The 20312-nt window shown below is 33.3% G+C and overlaps 1 protein-coding gene across 3 annotated transcripts in view; it reads left to right on the top strand.

The window, feature by feature from the left end:
- Positions 1–1782: 1782 nt before the first annotated feature.
- Positions 1783–20312, top strand: part of LOC101898514 (probable serine/threonine-protein kinase vps15) — a 178247-nt gene continuing 159717 nt past the window's right edge. For all 3 annotated transcript variants that reach the window (XM_059129374.1, XM_059129373.1, XM_059129375.1), the window contains exon 1: positions 1783–2365. In XM_059129374.1, the coding sequence (XP_058985357.1) occupies positions 2311–2365 (55 nt within the window). In that variant the 5' untranslated portion in view covers positions 1783–2310. The remainder of the gene's footprint in view (positions 2366–20312) is intronic.

The following is a 20312-nucleotide window of genomic DNA, read 5'->3' as shown; positions in this document are numbered from 1 at the left end:
CCCCATTCAACGGTACCCCCGAATATTCTGTATTTTGATGATTGTAGTTTAATTTTTCATTGACATTGACTGAAAATCCACAAAAGGAGTTCCTTTTGAGTAGTTTACCCCCTGGAAGAGTATTGTCTATATAGGTTCACGCTATCGTATTCCTCCATATATCGTTACCTCCCTATATTCTGTATTATGATGATTTTTACCTACATTTTTTAATGGAATTGTCTAAAAATCCATACTAGAAGCTCTCTCTAAGCACTTTACCCCCTGAAAAAAATGTCTATATTGGTCCACGATATCGATATAGCCCACATACGACGGTACCTCCCAATATTTGTGTATTTTGATGGTTTTAGCGTCACTATTCACCGGAATTGTTTCAAATCTCATATTTAGAGTTCGTAATGGAAACTACAGTCTATGACAGAAAATTGTCCATGCAGGTACAGGTCTTCGTATAGGCCTCATATATCAGTACCTCCCTATATTCGGTATTTTGACGGTTTTAGGTACAATATTCACTAAAATTGTTTCAAATTTCGTATTTGAAATTCCTAATAGGTACTACCATGGTACAATAAAAAGGTATGGTAGAGCTACCAGCTGATTACAATTTTTTTCTAAGTGTGCCCGACTTATGCCAATTTTGTGTATGTATTTATTGTTTTGAAAAATAAAAACAAAATATTTTCAAAATCAATGAATGGAAGAAGCTTAAAATGCGGATTAACCAGATTTGCCACGGAATTGAAAGATTGAAAACTTAGGATCATATTTTTGAGAGAATATCCAGGCATTTCATTCATCTTTCGAGCTATTTGACTCATTTTAAAAATGAACAAAAAATATCAAATAAATGAAAACAAGTTTTTGGATATAATTTTGGGGCTGTATTTATGTAGTTTTACGAAGCTGTTTTACCTCCTTATTGTGCCATGGGTACTACAGCCTGTGACAGAAAATTGTCTATGCAGTTACAGGTCTTCGTATATCCCCTAAATTCGGTATTTTGATGATCTTAGCTACATTATTCTCTGGAATTGTTTGAAATTTCGTATTTGAAGTTCGCAATAGGCACTGTAAGCCATGGGAGGAAAATGTCTATGTAGATCTAGGTTTCCGTATAGCCCACATATAACGGTACCTCCCGATGTATTTCGATGATATTAGCGACTTTATTCACCAGAATTGTTTTTAATTTCTTATTTGAAGTTCGGAATCGGTACTACAGCCTATGACAGAAAATCCAGCAACACGTCTTCGTATAGCCCCTATATAAAGTTTTTTTTGAGCAGTATTTTTGGATGGATTTTATTTATTTTTAAATTTTTCAAATTCCTTCCGAATTGTGAAGTGTACAAAAAGTTCGGCCCGACCAAACTTAGCTCCTTTCTTACTTGTTTATCTGTATAGATTATTTCGATTTAGTCCATTTCACCTTTTAACCTAGCCTTTCTCTTCTTACTTTTCGTATTTCCTCATCAAAAATAACAAAAATAAAACGCCAAATCTCCAGAGAGAGCAAACCCTAACTCTAGACATTCCATTAGATGTCGGTCTAGATGTCTGTGATTGTTATGAATGTCAGTGTTAGACAACAAACTTGATAAAAATCGCATCAAAATAAAATACATTACAAAAATACACCACACTTCAAATGAAGAAGAGATAGAGAGAGAGAAGCATTTCAAAAGAGAGAGACCACACACCACACCACACCTAAACCCAAACACAAACTCTGTTAAGTAATAACAACCAAAATAACAGTTAGTCGAGTGTAAATTGTCGAATATAACGGTCACAATACGAAAAGGCTAGCGGTGAAACAAAAGGAAAACGAATAACAACAACAACGATATAAAACAGAAAAAAATCTAAATCTGAAAAATAGAGTTGTCGAAAAAAAAGAAACGTGAAAAATTGTGGCTTTTGGAAAAAAAGAATTACGCAAAAAATAGTAACTCGACAGCATAGCGGTTGTGGTGTTAAATAAAAAAAAATAGAAATAATAAAAATATTACAAAATATATATCCAAAATTATCCTTTTGCTGCCACTGGGTGTTAAAAGTATTGAAGCCAAGAAAAACAAGTGCATAATAATCATTGAAATTATTTTCAAATTTGTTTGTTGTCATTTTTGTTGTTGTGTTTTTTCTTTCATTCATTTTGCCAAAAATATTTCAAACATAACCCAAAAATAATTATAAAATAATAAATTTACAATAAAAAATCAAATCCAACGTCATCAGGAAGTCAAGCAGCCCAACAAAATTCATTTCGCCTTGTTTTGTCCACTCAATAATGGAATCAGCATGTCCAACTCCGTAGTTACATTGTCTTCATTTAATCTATTGTTTCTCACACAAGGTATGTATGAATTGAACTCGATTACGGATTAGAAAACCCTTTTTCTTCCTTGGAATTTTTGAAAATAATAACAAAAAAGTTGTAGTAAAACTTCCAACGAAATTTTACATAACCAAGTCCATTGGTGTTTGCTTTTCCTTTTTGCCTGTGTGTTTTTATTTCACTTTTTTTGTGGGGGGGTAAAGAAGCCCTTAACATTCCGTGGTATTGGAGTGGTGTATTCTTCGTTCGGATTTTCTGTTATCAGGGATGGATGTGTGAAACTCGAAATTTGCAAACTTTGATATTTATATGAACCGATTCTAGTTTTGGCTTGGGGACGTGTAACGTAATGTTGATTCCGAAAAGATAAATAAAGGGAAGGCAGATTAAGTTCGTAAATGGGCTATGTTGTTCCACTTTTTCGTATAGACCCATAGATAGAGATAAACCCATAGTTACTTTTGAGGATCTCCATAGAATCACTTTCTGAGTTGATTTATGCATGTCAGTCCGTCCGTCCGTCCGTCTGTCCATGTATTCTTGTGAACAAAATGCAGTTCGCATTTATTATCCGATTGAGATGAAATTTCCCAAGCAACATTTGTTTGGCTCCAGGACGAATCCTTTTGAAATTGGAGATAATCGGTAAAAATTTAAATACAGCTCCCATATATCTTCGTCCGATTTGCCTTTTATTGTGCACCAAACGTGTAGAATCAGCCCGAATAGTATGGAATTTTGCACATACAACCAAATTAGGCCTGAAAATAGGTATGCCAAATTTGATCGAAATCGGCTATAGCTCCCATATATATTGTTCATCCGATTTGTTATTTTTGTCCTCCGCAGCCGTAATATACACTCTGTAACAACAATATTTGGGGAAATATATCAAATGCAGCTCAGAAATACCTTTGCTAAATTTTATCGAGATCGGTTCAGATTTGGATATAGCTCCCATATATAACTTCGTCCGATTTACCTTTTATTGTACACCAAACGTCTAATATTTGCCCAAATGGGATGGAATTTGGCACATGCGATTGAATTGAGTCTAGAAGCTAGCATGCCAAATTTGATGAAGATCGGTTCAGATATAGCTATAGCTCCCATATATATTGTTCATCCGATTCATTATTTTTGTCCTCCGCAGCCGTAATATGCACTCCGTAACAACGATATTCAGGGAAATATATGAAATACAGCTCAGAAATATCTTTGCCAAATTTCATCAAGATCGGTTCTGATTTGGATATAGCTCCCATATATAACAAATGGGTAATACATGTCCGAATTTAAAAGATACAAATGCTTCGGCATATTTAGTCCTTTGAACTTTAAATTATAATTATAATCATAGCGTGTATGATTGAATTCTCCCATAAAAACTTTGAATTGTTATGTGGAGCTCTACTAAATTAGCAAAGTGGTGTAGGGTATCATAAAGTCGGCCCCGCCCGACTTTAGTGCTTTCTTTACTGGTTTTTATTTGTTTTCACTGACTTAAGTCATCGACTAACTTCGTAAAAGAACAAAGGAGCGTGAGTTATAAATTATGGACCGAAATTGGATTCAGTCAACCCAAAACTCCTTTTTTTCTTCTTTGAATTAGTCATTGACTTAAGCCAACAAAAAGCCTCAATCCTATTTTGAAAGAGAGAGACTCACTTATATGTTCTCTCAATTTCGTTACTCTCTGACTACATTGTTTTTCAATGTTACTGATTGTGTTATTGATTTGCTGAGAGCACGCGCACCTGTATAAACCATAACCTTAAGAACATGCAATGCCAAGCACTCGAACAATTTGATTTAAAAGTCTCCTGGGGAAAGAGCGGTCCTCAATTTTTTTCAGATTTCTCTTAATTTTTATCGAGTGTACATTCTTCTTAGTCCTTCCATTTCAAATTGCGGAGCCTTTGGGCAATCTAATGTCCCGAACACCATTGATTTGATAGAGAAAGAGTGATGTGTCTTTGGGCAATCTATGACCTGAACTACTTGTAATCTCTTTCAGCTTAAGCTGAGGATCTAGAGACCTAAGTCTAAATCGCCCACGAACACATTACAGTTCTCCATCAGTCATATGGCTAGAGTTGTGTGAGATAAAAAAAACTGCAACAAAGTCAAACGGCATAATTTTTAAATTTTTTTTAACTTTTATTGAATGAAAGCAAAAAATGTCGGAAATAGCATCAAATTTCGGAATAAGTTTAGATTGTTCGAATTGGTTACCTTTGGCACGAATTATGCCCTTCAAACGGCCAAACCGAAACCATCACACGCTGCCCGAATGTTGCTCTGCGATATTTTGGCCCATTGCCGGCGAAGCGCTTGTTTGAGGTGATCGACACTTTGGTATTTTTTAGTGCCAACCTTGCTTTCCAAAATACTCCGCACAGAATAGTCCAACGGATTGGTATCCGGAATCCATCGGATTGGTATCCGGCCATTGTGCGCTGGAAATGAAGCGAGGAACCTCATTTTGTAACTATTCTAGGGTGGCGCGTGCTGTGTGCGATATTGCTGAGTTTTGAATCCTGTTGTAATGTCCAAGGTCTGCGACCAAAATGTTTGCGTGCCCAAGGCTTTAATACACCCTCCAGAATATTTTCGCAAAAATATTCGGCATTTATTCTGATGCCACTGTCGATTAATACAATCGGAGAGCGACAATCGGCTGTTATGGCGGCCCACACCATCACCATGGCCGGCTTGAGGCATAAGTTCTGGTGGCCAACCGAAGGTGCACATTTCAGTTGACCTCTTTGGAAAGTAAACACGATCATTTTGTTTGTTTACAAACTGCTGGACAACGAATGTTTTCTCATCGGAGAAAATCAAATTCGACAGTTCACCACTTTCGGTCAAGCGAAGCAACTCTTTAGCTCTTTTGAGTCTATTTTCTTTCTGTTGCGGTGTAAGTTCTTGCACTTTTTGGAATCTCAATGGCTCCGAGCTCATTTTTAAATATTTGCCGAATGGAATATTGCGATATATTTAGCTCACGAGCCATTTTTCGGTTACTGCGATGCGGGTTTCGATCAAGTCGCTTCTTTACTTTTCGAACCATTTCTGCTAATGTTGCTATTTTCTTCCGTCCACTTCCTTGACATCGGGCTACGCTACCAGTATCCCAGTATCACGAGCGATGGTACGAGACACAAACGATTTATTCACATTTAAATGTTGGTGTGATCTAAGGATAGCCTCTTGTGGTTTTCCAGGCAAATATAAAGAAATCACACTATCACGCTTGAATTCCATCACGAATAACTTTTTTTCTGGAAAATTCTCACCAAAATGCTTTTGTACGCTGTCACTGGAATAATTTTAACAGCTGTCGGACTAGTGGCATAGAAATGACAGTCTGAAGTTGGTTGCAGTTTTTTGATCTCACCCTGTAGGTCAGAATTAAAAATGGACAGTATTGGTGGACTCATCTTTGCACCTTTCACAAAAAGGTAAATATTTCGTACAATTATTCCCTTAAATTGTGAAATTAATGTCCGATTTTTCATAACCTAATATTTTTGTTCTAAAAGTTCGATAAAAAAAACAAAAAGTAACCTATGTTCGGACGAGCCGAACTTTTAATACCCTGCACTATTTGGAAGGAACATGAAATTTTTTCGTCGAAAAATACCGTCTAAATTAAAACCATTATATGGGGGCTATACGAAGACGAGAACCTGCATAAGTATTTTTTTTTTGTTATTTTAAACAATTCCGGTGAATAATGTTGTTAAAATCATCAAAATACGGAACATCGGGAGGTATCGTTTTATGTGGGCTATACGACGACGTGGACTTGCATAGACAATTTTCTGTCATAGGTTGTATAGTACCTACTACGAACTTTAAAAAACTATATTTGAAACAATTCCGGTATATGATGTCGCTAATATCATCAAAATACTGAATATTGAGAGGTACCGTTGTATGGGGGATATACGAAAACGTGGCCCACATATGAACTTAACCTGCCGACTGGCAAAATACACATGTGTGCAAAATTTTAGCCTTCTATCAAAGATAGTGTGATACAACAGACAGAGACGGACGGACATTGCTAAATCGATTTTTACGCTTTGGGCCTGACATGAGTTACAAAAAATATTCATTACAAATCGTTTTACCAATTTCTTATTTTAAAAAGGGCATATCATAAAAAAGTATTAATTTGTGGTCACTACTTGGTCGTTAGCTCATAAATAGTTTGTCGATCGTTCATTGATAGCATTTTTGTATCTCATATATAATACATCTATCGACTATTATAACATTTTCCTCATTTACGAAATAAATTCTCCTCATTCATTTCTTGAATGATACAAACTTTCCATCTCTGACTGTTATTCTCATAACACTAACACCATAACAGAAGCCAACAACTTCTTCATTTGATGGGTTTTCTACCACTCTCACATCAAAGAAAAAAAAAAAAAAAAACAATAACTGACAGTTCGTTTGGTGGGTAAGCAAAGCAAAGGCCATGGTAGAAACAAACAAAAAAGGAGAAAATGACAATAGCCATAACATTGTCAAAGGGTCCATATGTGCTCAAAAACACCAACAACAACACAAAAGTTGACAACAACTTTATAAGGAATGAATGCCCAAAGGAATTCAACTCAACATTTCGAATTTGAAGCAGAAAACACAACAGATATATAGTTACACTCACTCACACACTGAGAAATGTTAGCATGATTATTTTTGTTGATGTCAACTATTTTTAGTTCTGGCGCTCTTTTTCTTGTTACTTGTTACTGTTGCTTTTTGTTTATTGGGTTCCAGTGGAGAAGAGAGAAAGAGAGTAGATTGTTTTAAGGGGAAAATGAAGAGTTAAACTGCAATTGTTATTAGAGGGAATATCAAGTAATCAAGGAGATTTTTTTTGGAAATAATTTTTTAAGGAAAATCAAAACAATAAACTGTATTCTTTTAATGAATTTTAAAGATAGTGGAGTTTTTAAAATATTTTTTCCCATAACTGTCGTGGAATTTTTTATAATTGGAGTGGATTTCAAAAAATTATTTACTAAGGACCACGAAAAGCCTAGATTTTTTAAAAATAGATTTTCAAAGTTTGTTATTTTTTAAAAATAGTTTTTAAAGGTCGTTAAGACCTTGATTTTTTTAAAAAAAAAAACAGATTTTTTAAGGGTCGTTTAGGATGTGGACTTTTTTAAAAATAGTTTCTTGAGGGTCATTAAGGATGTGAATTTTTTAAAAATTGTTTTTAAGGGTTGTTAAGACGTACATTTTTTAAAAATAGTTTTTTAAGCGACGTTAAAGAAGTGGATTTTTTAAAAATAGTTTTTTTTAGGGTCCTTAAGGACGTTGATGTTTTAAAAATAGTTTTCTAAAAATTGTTTTTTAAGGGTCGTTAAGGAGTTGGGTTTTTTAAAAACAGTTTTTTAAGGGTCGTTCATTACGTGGATTTTTTAAAAATAGTTTTTTAAGAGTCCTTAAGGACGTGGAGTTTTTAAAAATAGTTTTATAAGGGTCCTTAAGGACGTGGATTTTTTAAAAATTGTTTTTTAGGGTCGTTACGGATGGGGATTTTTTAAAAATACTTTCTAAGGGTCCTTAAGGACGTGGATTTTTTAAAAATAGTTTTCTAAGGTTCCTTAAAGACGTAACATTTTTAAAAATAGTTTTTTAAGGTTGCTTAATGACGTGGATTTTTTAGAAATAGTTTCCTAAGGGTCCTTATGGACGTGGATTTTTTAAAAATAGTTTTCTAAGGGTCCTTAAGGACGTGGATTTTTCAAAAATAGTTTTCTAAGGGTCCTTAAGGACGTGGATTTTTTAAAAATAGTTTTCTAATGGTCCTTAAGGACGTGGATTTTTCAAAAATAGTTTTCTAAGGGTCCTTAAGGACGTAAATTTTTTAAAAATGGATTTTCAAGGTTTGTCAAGGACGTGGATTTTTTAAAAATAGTTTTCTAAGGGTCCTTAAAGACGTGGACTTTTTAAAAATTGTTTTCTTCTAACTGTCCTTAAGGACGTGGATTTTTTAAAAATTGTTTTTTTAAGGACGCGGATTTTTTAAAAATATTTTTTAAGGGTCCTTAAGGACGTGGATTTTTTAAAAATTGTTTTTTTAAGGGTCCTTAAGGACGTGGAGTTTTTAAAAATAGGTGTTTCAAGGACGTGGATTTTTTAAAAATAGTCTTCTAAGGGTCCTTGAGGACGTGGATTTTTTAAAAATAGATTTTCAAGGTTTGTCAACGACGTGGATTTTTTAAAAATAGTTTTCTAAGGGTCCTTGAGGACGTGGATTTTTTAAAAATAGATTTTCAAGGTTTGTCAATGGCGTGGATTTTTTTAAAATAGATTTTCAAGGTTTGTCAAGGTCGTGGATTTTTTAAAAATAGATTTTCAAGGTTTGTCAAGGACGTGGATTTTTCAAAAATAGATTTTCAAGGTTTGTCAAGGACGTGGATTTTTTAAAAATAGTTTTCTAAGGGTCCTTATGGACGTGGATTTTTTGAAAATAGTTTTCTAAGGTTCCTTAAGGACGTGGATTTTTTAAAAATAGTTTTCTAAGGGTCCTTAAGGACGTGGATTTTTTAAGAATAGTTTTCTAAGGGTCCTTAAGGACGTGGATTTTTTAAAAATAGTTTTCTAAGGGTCCTTAAGGACGTGGATTTTTTAAAAATACATTTTCAAGGTTTGTCAAGGACGTGGATGTTTTAAAAATTGATTTTCAAGGTTTGTCAAGGATGTGGATTTTTTAAAAATAGATTTTCAAGGTTTGTCAAGGACGTGGATTTTTTAAAATAGATTTTTAAGGTTTGTCAAGGATGTGGATTTTTTAAAAATAGTTTTCTAAGGGTCCTTATGGACGTGGATTTTTTGAAAATAGTTTTCTAAGGTTCCTTAAGGACGTGGATTTTTTAAAAATAGTTTTCTAAGGGTCCTTAAGGACGTGGATTTTTTAAAAATTGTTTTTTTAAGGGTCCTTAAGGACGTAGATTTTTTAAAAATTGTTTTTTAAGGGCTCTTAAGGACGTGGATTTTTTTAAAATAGATTTTCAAGATTTGTCAAGGACGTGGATTTTTTTAAAAGTAGGTTTTTAAAGTTTTTTCAAGGACGTGGATTTTTAAAGAAAATAGATTTTCAAAAATATATTTTCAAGGACGTGGAGTTTTAAAGAAAATGGATTTTCAAAAATATATTTTCAAGGACGTGGAGTTTTAAAGAAAATGGATTTTAAAAAATATATTTTCAAGGACGTGGAGTTTTAAAGAAAATGGATTTTAAAAAATATATTTTCAAGGACATGGATTCGTTAAAAATATATATAGTTTTTAAAATAGCTTTTTTAGGGACCATGAAGGGAAATTGGGGACATGAATTTTCTAAAAAAAATTTTCTTAGGGGTCATTAAGGACGTGGTTTTTTAAATATTTTTTCAATGGTAATTAAGGACTTCAATTTTTGAAATAACGATTTTAGACCCTAGGTCTCTCCGTTTTCAAGATATTTGTTGTCGATCAGACTCGTTTCGAGATATTTGGAGTAGATCCGACTCGCCGATGCACGTCCAAACTTGTTATATCGCTCCGCTCCTTTTGGCACCTCCACCATATAACGAGAAAATGTTCAAAGAAAGTCATTTACCTTATAGAACAGGAAAGGACAATCTGATTTTGTACAAACTTTGCAAGCCCCAATATTTCTATAAGTTCTGGGTCGGATGGGAAAAAGGACAAAATCGGGTCGCAAGATCTAGTACCTCCTCCACAAAGTGGCAAATTTTGAATAGTTATGAAGCTCGTAAAATGTGAAATGAGTATCCGAAATATTTCAAACTCGACATATTTCCATCAACAGAAGATCTATTGTGAAGATGGTAGATATCTGTCCACTCCTTTTGGTACCTCCCCCACAAAGGGTCAACATTTTGAATAATTATAACCCTTATAAAATGCGAAATAAACATCCGATTCCGATTGCACACATTTCAATATTTCTAGTAGCACAATATCTGATGTGCAGATGCTAGATATCGATTTACTTTTCCTGGCACCTGCCCCACAAAGTGGTTAAAATTTTTAATAACCACAACTTTCATAAAATGCTAAATTCCAATTCCCATAAAAGATTTTCATTTATCCTCCAAGGCCTCTCATACCCAAAGGAATTTCCAACTCTCCCCCTCATGGAGCTCAATTAAGTTTCACATTTGCTATTTACCTTACACTAGGATAAGGGTGCGTATGATTAATGTTGATGGAATAAAAGTCAACACAATAAAAACTCATACGCCCACCAGTACTAAATTATATCTGGGTTAATTTCTTTGATTGTCCTACCAACCATCACACACTTGTTGGAAAAGTAACTTCCCCTGCCTTGGGCAAAACAATAAGAAGAAGATGAAGATTACTTGCAAGATTATTTGCCTGCCTCATTTCTTCTTAAGCAACAGCCAATGGCAGGTCTTTGTCATGTTTGTTTTTGACATTTGAAGACAACCTTCCACGATGATAGATGTCAAATAATTACCAACGTTATTAACTCCAAATGATCCCCGGCAAAAAATCTAGCAACAAGGCAAACGAAATCAATGTCAGAAAAATAAACATTATGTTCCAAAAAGACCAACAACAACACCACCGAAAACATATCCAAGTTTGGCAGGGCATCTGTTGTTTTTGTCCCACATCAAAATGTATATTCTGCTCAACAAATGTTGACACAAACAATGAAACTGTGAGTATCCCACAAAAGCAAAGAAAAAAAATCACAGATGAAGTTTGTCTTTAATATTTGTCGGAATAATTTATGAAGTGGTTGAGGTGGTAGTTCTTTGTGCCATGGGAGATGACAACAAATGACAAATTTCGAAGGACATATTTTGATATGGGAGAAAAGGCTTTAACCATGATAAATGAGAGATTTATTATAGCTCCTATATATTTGAGTTCTTTAAAAAAATTAAATCACGGTCCTTTAGAAATTTCTTAAAAAAATGTTTTTTTTAAATATTTTGAAAAAAATATAGAGGGTGAGATAAAAAAAACTGCAACAAAGTCAAATGCCATAATTTTTACATTTTTATACCCTCCACCTAGGAAAGGAGGCTATATTAACTTTGTCATTCCGTTTGTAACATCGTTAAATATTCGTCGTAGACCCCATAAAGTATATATATTCATAATCAGCATAAAATTCTAAGTCGATTTAACGATGTCCGTCTGTCTGTCCGTCTGTCTGTTGAAATCACGATACAGCCCACATTATTTGACGTAGAGCGCCAAAATTTAGCAGAGCAATTTGTATTGTGTCTAGGATAGTTGGTATTGAAAATGAGATATATCGGTCCACGTTTTGGTATAGCCCCTATATAAAGGTACCTCCCGATATTCGGTATTTTGATGATTTTTTCCACATTTTTTCACTGATTTGTCTAAAAATTGGTATTTGTAGGTCATAATGGGTCCTAGTTCGTGTGGCGAAATATTGTATGTATAGGTCCGCGTTTTGGTATGGTCTCCATATAACGGTACCTCCTAATATTCGGTATTTTGATGCTTTTTTTTACGAATTTTTCTGAAAATTGGTAGTTGTAGGTCATAATGGGTCCCAGTTCGTGTGGCGAAACATTGTATGTATAGGTCCACGTTTTGGTATAGTCCCCATATAACGGTACCTCCCGATATTCGGTATTTTAATGGTTTTTGTCACATTTCTTCACGGATTTGTCTAGAAATTGGTATTTTTTGGTCTTAATGGGTTCTAGCTCTTTTGGCGAAACACTGTATATATAAGTCTACGTTTTTGTATAGCCCCATATAGTCTATTTCCCGATATTCGGTATTTTGATGATTTTTGGCACATTTTCCCATGAATATGTTTAAAAATTGGTATATAGGCTCTAGTGTTTCTTTTACCCTAAGGTGGAGGATATTAAAAGTTTGGCCCGGCCGAACTTAATATTTTCTTACTTGTTTTTCATTCAAATTTTAGAATAAGTTTAGATTTGTTCGGATTGGTCACCTTTGCCACGAATTATGGCCTTCAAAGGGGCCAATGAAATCGTCACACGCTGCCCGAATGTTGTTCTGCGGTATTTTGGCCCATTCCCGGCGAAGCGCTTGCTTGAGGTGATCGACACTTTGGTATTTTTTTAGTGCCAACCTTGCTTTCCAAAATACTCCAGACACAATAGTCCAAGGGATTGGTATCCGGAAATTTTGGTGGCCATTGTGAGCTGGAAATGAAGCGAGGAACCTCATTTTGTAATCATTCTTGGGTGGTGCGCGCTGAGTGCAATGATGCTGAGTCCTGTTGGAATATCCAAGGTCTGCGGCCAAAATTTTTGAGTGCCCAAGGCTTTAATACACCCTCCAGAATATTTTCGCGATAATATGCGGCATTTATTCTGATGCCACGGTCGATTAATACGAGTGGAGAGCGACCATCGGCTGTTATGGCGGCCCTCACCTCAGCATGGCCGGCTTGAGACTTGAGTTCTGGTGGCCAACCTGAGGTGCACATTTTCAGCTGACCTCTCGATAATATTCGATATTTATTCTGATGCCACGGTCGATTAATACGAGGGGAGAGCGACCATCGGTTGTTATGGCGGCCCACACCATCACCATAGCCGACTTGAGTGTCTGGTCTGGTGGCCAACCGAAGGTGCACATTTTCATCTGACCTCTTTGGCAAATAATCTCTATCATTTTGTTTGTTTACAAACTGCTGGACAACGAATGTTTTCTCATCGGGGAAAACCAAATTCGGCAGTTCACCACTTTCGGCCAAGCGAAGCAACTCTTTAGCTCTTTTGAGTCTTTTTTCTTTCTGTTGCGGTGCAAGTTCTTGCACTTTTTGGAATTTCAATGGCAATGGCTTTACCCCGAGCTCATTTTTCAATATTTGCCGAAAGGAATATTGCGATATGTTCAGCTCAAGAGCCATTTTTCGTCCACTGCGACGCGGATTTCGATCAAGTCGCTTCTATACTTTTCGAACCTTTTCTGCTGATGTTGCTGTTTTCTTCCCTCCTCTTCCTTGACGTCGGGTACGCTACGAGTATCATGGTAATAAGCGATGGTACGAGACACTAAAGATTTTTTCACATTTAATTGCTGGAGTGCTCTGACGATAGCCACTTGTGGTTCTGCAGCCAAATATAAAGAAGTCACACTATCACGCTTGAATTCCGTCACGAATAATTTTTTTCTTGAAAATTCTCACCAAAATCCTGTTGTACGCTTGTAAACAATATAATGAGCTGTCACTGGAATAATTTTAACAGCTGTCGGACGAGTGGCTTAGGAATAACAGCAGTCTGAAGTTGGTTGCAGTTCTTCCATCTCACCCTCTCATATCTAAGAGTCTTTGGAACTATATTTGTAGGCGGCAAAAAATATTTTTAAAGTCATTCAGGGCTATAATCGTGGTATTTTTGAAAGATTTTCATTGCTATAGCTGTGGATTTTAAAAGAAGATCTTTGAAGGGCCTTCGGAGCTATAATCGTGAAGTTTTGAAGAACATTTAGAGTTAAAGCCGTATATATTTGAAGAATATTTCTATCAGAGCTCTAGTGGAGAAGTTTTTTTTGGATAATTTAATTTTGAGAGAAAATTAAAGGTTTAATTCTAAACTTTTTAGGATTTTTGGTAGGAGACCATTTTTAGAATAAATATTTCAGGACCATTGGATATATTATAGGGTCTCAGAATCATGCCATGGCCTTATGAGGCAAGTCAATTGTCATAGTAAAGGATGATTCAAAAAAATTTTCAGGTGTAAATTCGAACCCTATTTTATAGTACTTCTCCTCACAAACCCCTTCTTCTTTTACAAAGAAACGGAAATCGGCGTCATGTTTCAGAAAAAATCCACACCTTTAAAACCGATATATTGTTATGTCACCATCACACCCTCTCCCACCTGTGGTGTAAATTAAGCAAATTCCAAAAAAACTCTGATTATCCTTGAAAAAAATTAGAAAAGATATTTTTATTCAGGTGTAAATTCGAACCCTAATTTAAAGTACTTCACCTCACAAACCCCTTCTTCTTTTACAAAAAAACGGCAGTCGGCGTCATGTATCAGATAAAAATTCCCACCTTTAAAACCGATATTTTGTTATGTCACCCACATTTTGGCCAAAATGATCCTATCACACCCTCTCTTCGATCTGTGGTGTAAATGAAACAAATTCCTAAATAAGACTCCGATTTTCCTTGAAAACCATATCGAATTTTTTGTGTTTCGATTTCGACGGTCAACACGAATTTTGAAATGACGTCATTAGTGTTTCATTACTGGAACTTAAATATTCCGTGTTACAGCCACATTTTTTACGATATCGCCCGCACACGTCTGCATCTGAACCCGAGATGAGTGTGTGACATATTCATGTTTTATTCACGTTATTGACCTTCGTACGGATACTCTCCATTGGAAGAGGGGGGGCTGGGCAAAACTCGTAACACGTGAACAATGGACATTAAAGGTTTGGGCATTTTTGTGCGATGAGATTTCTTCCTTTTGTGTTTTTATTCCGTAAACTACGTTTTCCGTGTCCATACACCATTTCCAAGTGAAGTACAAAAGTTGTGGATTTTTTTCGATTATAGAGGTTCAGATTTTGTGTGACTATTTTTATACTCTCCATCATTCTATGGATGGTATATTAGCCCATAGAATGATTGAGGGTACAAAAATAGTCTCACAAAATCTATATTCTGGATCAGCGTAAAATTCTAAGACGATTTAGCGATGTTCGTCTGTCTGTGGGCCTGTCCGGCTGTATGTCTGTCTGTTGTAATCACGCTATATATCGAACAAATTGAGATAGAAGGCTAAAATTTTGCACACATGTATATTTTGCCAGTAGGCAGGTTAAGTTCGTAAATGGGCCATGTAGGTCCAAGTTATCATATAGCCCCATATAACAGTACCTCCCGATATTCGGAATTCTGATAATTTGTTTCAAATTTGGTCTTCGTATAGCCCCCATATAACGGTACCCCCCGATATTCGGTATTTTGATGATTTTAGCGACATTATTTACCGGAATCGTTTCAAATTTGGTATTTGAAGTTCGTAATGGATACTACATCCTAAGTCAAAAAATGAGCCATGTAGGCCCATGTCTTCATATAGCCCCCATATAACGGTACCCGCCGATATTTGGTATTTTAATGATTTTAGCGACATTATTTAATGGAATCGTTCCAAATTTGGTATTTGTTCGTAATAGATACTGCAGTATAAAACAGAAAATGGGCCATGTAGGTCCCCTTTTTCGTATAGCCCCCATATATCTTACCCCCCGATATTCGGTATTTTGATGATTTTAGCGACATTATTTACCGGGAATGTTTCAAATTTCGCATGTGAAGTTCGTAATGGATACTTCATCGCATGCAGAAAATTGTCTGTGCAGGTCTACGTCTTCGTATAGCCCCCTTTATATGGGTATTCGGTATTTTGATGATTTTTGTAATAACTTATGACAAAAGTTGCCTATGCAGGTCCACGTCTTCGTATAGGCATTCGGTATTTTTAAGATTTTATCAGAATTTTTACGTATTTTATTTTTTTTTTTTTTGGAAATTTCCAAATTTGTACCAAATGGTGGAGGGTATTAAAAGTTCGGCCCGGCCGAACTTACAGCTTTTTTACTTGTTTTGTTATAGTAATTTTGTAGATTCAAGGAATATTCAAAATAATTGTTCAAGGATCCCCCTAAGCTATAATCGTGGACTATTAAAAATAATTTTAAGGACTTTCAGGATTAAAATAGTGGATTTTATAAATTAATATTTTTGAAGGAACTTTCGGGTTATTTTCCACATTTTCCTTTACCCTCTTGGGGCAGTAACCTTTTTTCATTTGAAGGACCTTCAGATCATTAATTGTTGATTTTTTTTAAAAATATTTGTAAAGGCCTTGAGGGCCATAATGGTGGATTTTTGAAAAAGGTTTTCAAGAGCCTTTTGGTATATTCAAAACAGATAGGTATATTTTTAAACCCTGCACCACATAGTGGTCTTTGTGCATTTTTTGTAACATGGAGAAGGAAGCGACATAGACCCATAGTTACTTTTGAGGACCTTCAGAGAATCACTATCTGTGTCGATTTATGCATGTCAGTCCGTCCGTCCGTCCGTCCGTCCATGTACTCTTGTAAACAAAATGTAGGTTGCATTTATTATCCGATTGAGTTGAAATTTTCCAAACAATATTTGCTTGGCCCAAGGACGAACCCTTTTGAAATTGGTGAGAATCGGTTCAGATTTGGATATATACAGAGTGAGATGAAAAAAACTGCAACCAATTTCAGAATGCTATCATTTCTAAGCCACAGCTGTTAAAATTATTCCAGTGACAGTTTATTATTTTTTTTACAAGCTTACAAAAGCATTTTGGTGAGAATTTTCCAGGAGAAAGAATGTCATTCGTGATGGAATTCAAGCGTGATAGTGAGATTTCCTGATATTTGGCTGGAAAACCACAAGTGGCTATCGTTAGAGCACTCCAGCATTTAAATGTGAATAAATCTTTTGTGTCTCGCACCATCGCTCGTGGTAGCGTAGCCCGTCGTCAAGGAAGTGGAAGGGGACGGAAGAAAACAGCAACATCAGCCGAAATTGTTCGAAAAGTAAAGAAATGACTTTATCAAAACCCGCGTCGCAATATTCCATTGAAATTCCAAAAAGTGCAAGAACTTACACCGCAACGGAAAAATAATAGACTCAAAAGAGCTAAAGAGTTGCTTCTCTTGGCCGAAAGTGGTGAACTGCCGAATTTGTTTTTCTCCGAAGAGAAAACATTCTTTGTCCAGCAGTTTGTAAAAAAACAAAATGATCGTGATCATACTTGCCAAAGAGGTCAGCTGGAAATGTGCCCTTTCGGCTGGCCACCAGAACTCAAGCCTCAAGCCGGCCATGGTGATGGTGTGGGCCGGTAAGGGCCATAACAGCCGACGGTCGCTCTCCGCTCGTATTAATCGACCGTGACATCAGAATAAATGCCGAATATTATCGCGAAAATATTCTGGAGGGACGCAAACATTTTGTCCGCAGACCTTGGACATTGGACAGCCTTTACGAGGTCCACTATTCATAAAAGACCTCTGAAAGGCTATTAAAATTCTTCCAATCATTGAAGACTTTTTGTGGGTCTTCTATAAATAGAACCTTATTATTTTCATAGAAGACATTTTAGAGCTGTAATGCTGGATTTCTGTAGGAATCTTCATGACTATAACCGTGAATTTTTAGGGATTTTTTTTAAAAACCTTCAAGGATGCGAAATTTGGAGAGTTATATAAAGTCAATTTTTGAAAATCAGAATAAATGCTGAATATTATCGCGAAAATATTCTGGAGGGACGCAAACATTTTGGCCGCAGACCATGGACATTCCAACAGGATTAAGCAACATCGCACTCAGCACGCGCCACCCAAGAATGGTTACAAAATTAGGTTTTTCGCTTCATTTCAAGCGCACAATGGCCACCAAAATCTTCGGATACCAATCCGTTGGACTATTGTGTCTGGAGTATTTTGGAAAGCAAGGTTGACACTAAAAAATACCAAAGTGTCGATCACCTCAAACAAGCGCTTCGCCGGGAATGGCCCAATATACCGTAGAACAATATTCAGGCAGCGTGTGACGGTTTCATTGAAGGCCATAATTCGTACTAAAGGTGACCTATTCGAACAAATCTAAACTTATTCTAATATGTGATGCTATTTCCGACATTTTTTGCTTTCACTCAATAAATTTTAAAGAAAAAATATAAAAATTATGGCGTTTGACTTTGTTGCAGTTTTTTTATCTTACCCTGTATTTGTTTCATGCGATTTGTTGTTAAAGTGCCTCACATGCGTAATATGCACTCCACAATAAGGATATTAGCGGACATCAGATACAGCTCGAAAATACCTCTGTGGAATTTTATCGAGATTGGCTCAGATTTTTATACAGCTTCGATATACATCTTCAGTCGATTTTACGGTTATTGTACACCGTATATATAATATCAGCTCAAATTGGATATATTTTTTCATATTCACCAGAATTTTGCAATTAGGATATTTTTTAATATAATTCTTATCGAAATCATATCATGCACTCTACAGCAATATTATTTGGTACTAGAGGTACAAAAGCCTCCGTCAAATTTGTGGAAAATCAATTCAGAGTTGGATATAGTTCCCAATTTGTTACTACTCTAAAGCCATGATACGATTTCAAATGAGGTTCATAGTTGGTATGATCTACTTCACATAAACGCCCAATATAAACTTTTTTGTTATGGAAGCTCTACTAAGTACACACAGTGGTGTATAGTCGGCCCGCCCGTCTTTTGACTTTTTCTTACTGGTTTGAACATTTCTGGGATGAACATTTATAGAAGAAAATTTTGCCAAACTTCCTTAAAGTCAATTCTCTTTAAAAAAAAAATAATACTACTAATAATAATAACAATAATAATAATAATAATAATAATAATAATAATAATAATAATAATAATAATAATAATAATAATAATAATAATAATAATAATAATAATAATAATAATAATAATAATAATAATAATAATAATAATAATAATAATAATATAATAATAATAATAATAATAATAATAATAATAATAATAATAATAATATAATAATAATAATAATAATAATAATAATAATAATAATAATAATAATAATAATAATAATATAATAATAATAATAATAATAATAATAATAATATAATAATAATAATAATAATAATAATAATAATAATAATAATAATAATAATAATAATAATAATAATAATAATAATAATAATAATAATAATAATAATAATAATATATAATAATAATAATAATAATAATAATAATAATAATATAATAATAATAATAATAATAATAATAATATAATAATAATAATATAATAATAATAATAATAATAATAATAATAATAATAATAATAATAATAATAATAATAATAATATAATAATATAATAATAATAATATAATAATAATAATAATAATAATAATAATAATATAATAATAATAATAATAATAATAATATAATAATAATAATAAATAATATAATAATAATAATAATAATAATAATAATAATAATAATAATAATAATAATAATAATAATAATAATAATAATAATAATAATAATAATAATAATAATAATAATAATAATAATAATAATAATAATAATAATAATAATAATAATAATAATAATAATAATAATAATAATAATAATAATAATAATAATAATAATAATAATAATAATAATAATAATAATAATAATAATAATAATAATAATAATAATAATAATAATAATAATAATAATAATAATAATAATAATATAATAATAATAATAATAATAATAATAATAATAATAATAATAATAATAATAATAATAATAATAATAATAATAATAATAATAATAATAAAATAATAATAATAATAATAATAATAATAATAATAATAATAATAATAATAATAATAATAATAATAATAATAATAATAATATAATAATAATAATAATAATAATAATAATAATAATAATAATAATAATAATAATAATAATAATAATAATAATAATAATAATAATAATAATAATAATAATAATAATAATAATAATAATAATAATAATAATAATAATATAATAATAATAATAATAATAATAATAATAATAATAATAATAATAATAATAATAATAATAATAATAATAATAATAATAATAATAATAATAATAATAATAATAATAATAATAATAATAATAATTTTTCATTAACATTCCCCAGGAAATGGTTTAGTTTCTTCTCTTTTATTATTTTCAATAAACAAACACAGGCAAGATGCTATGCCGTCACAATATTTGAGTAAAGAGAGAGAGAGAAAGAGATAGAGCGAGAAGGCTGGGCAACAAACGACGCCATCAGCCGCCAATCTTTTTA

The sequence above is a fragment of the Musca domestica genome, unplaced genomic scaffold, assembly GCF_030504385.1.
Source record: "Musca domestica strain aabys unplaced genomic scaffold, Musca_domestica.polishedcontigs.V.1.1 60, whole genome shotgun sequence".
NCBI classification, from domain to species: domain Eukaryota; kingdom Metazoa; phylum Arthropoda; class Insecta; order Diptera; family Muscidae; genus Musca; species Musca domestica.
The sequence above is the reverse complement of the archived record's forward strand: the minus strand, read 5'-3'. Positions and strand labels throughout refer to the sequence as shown.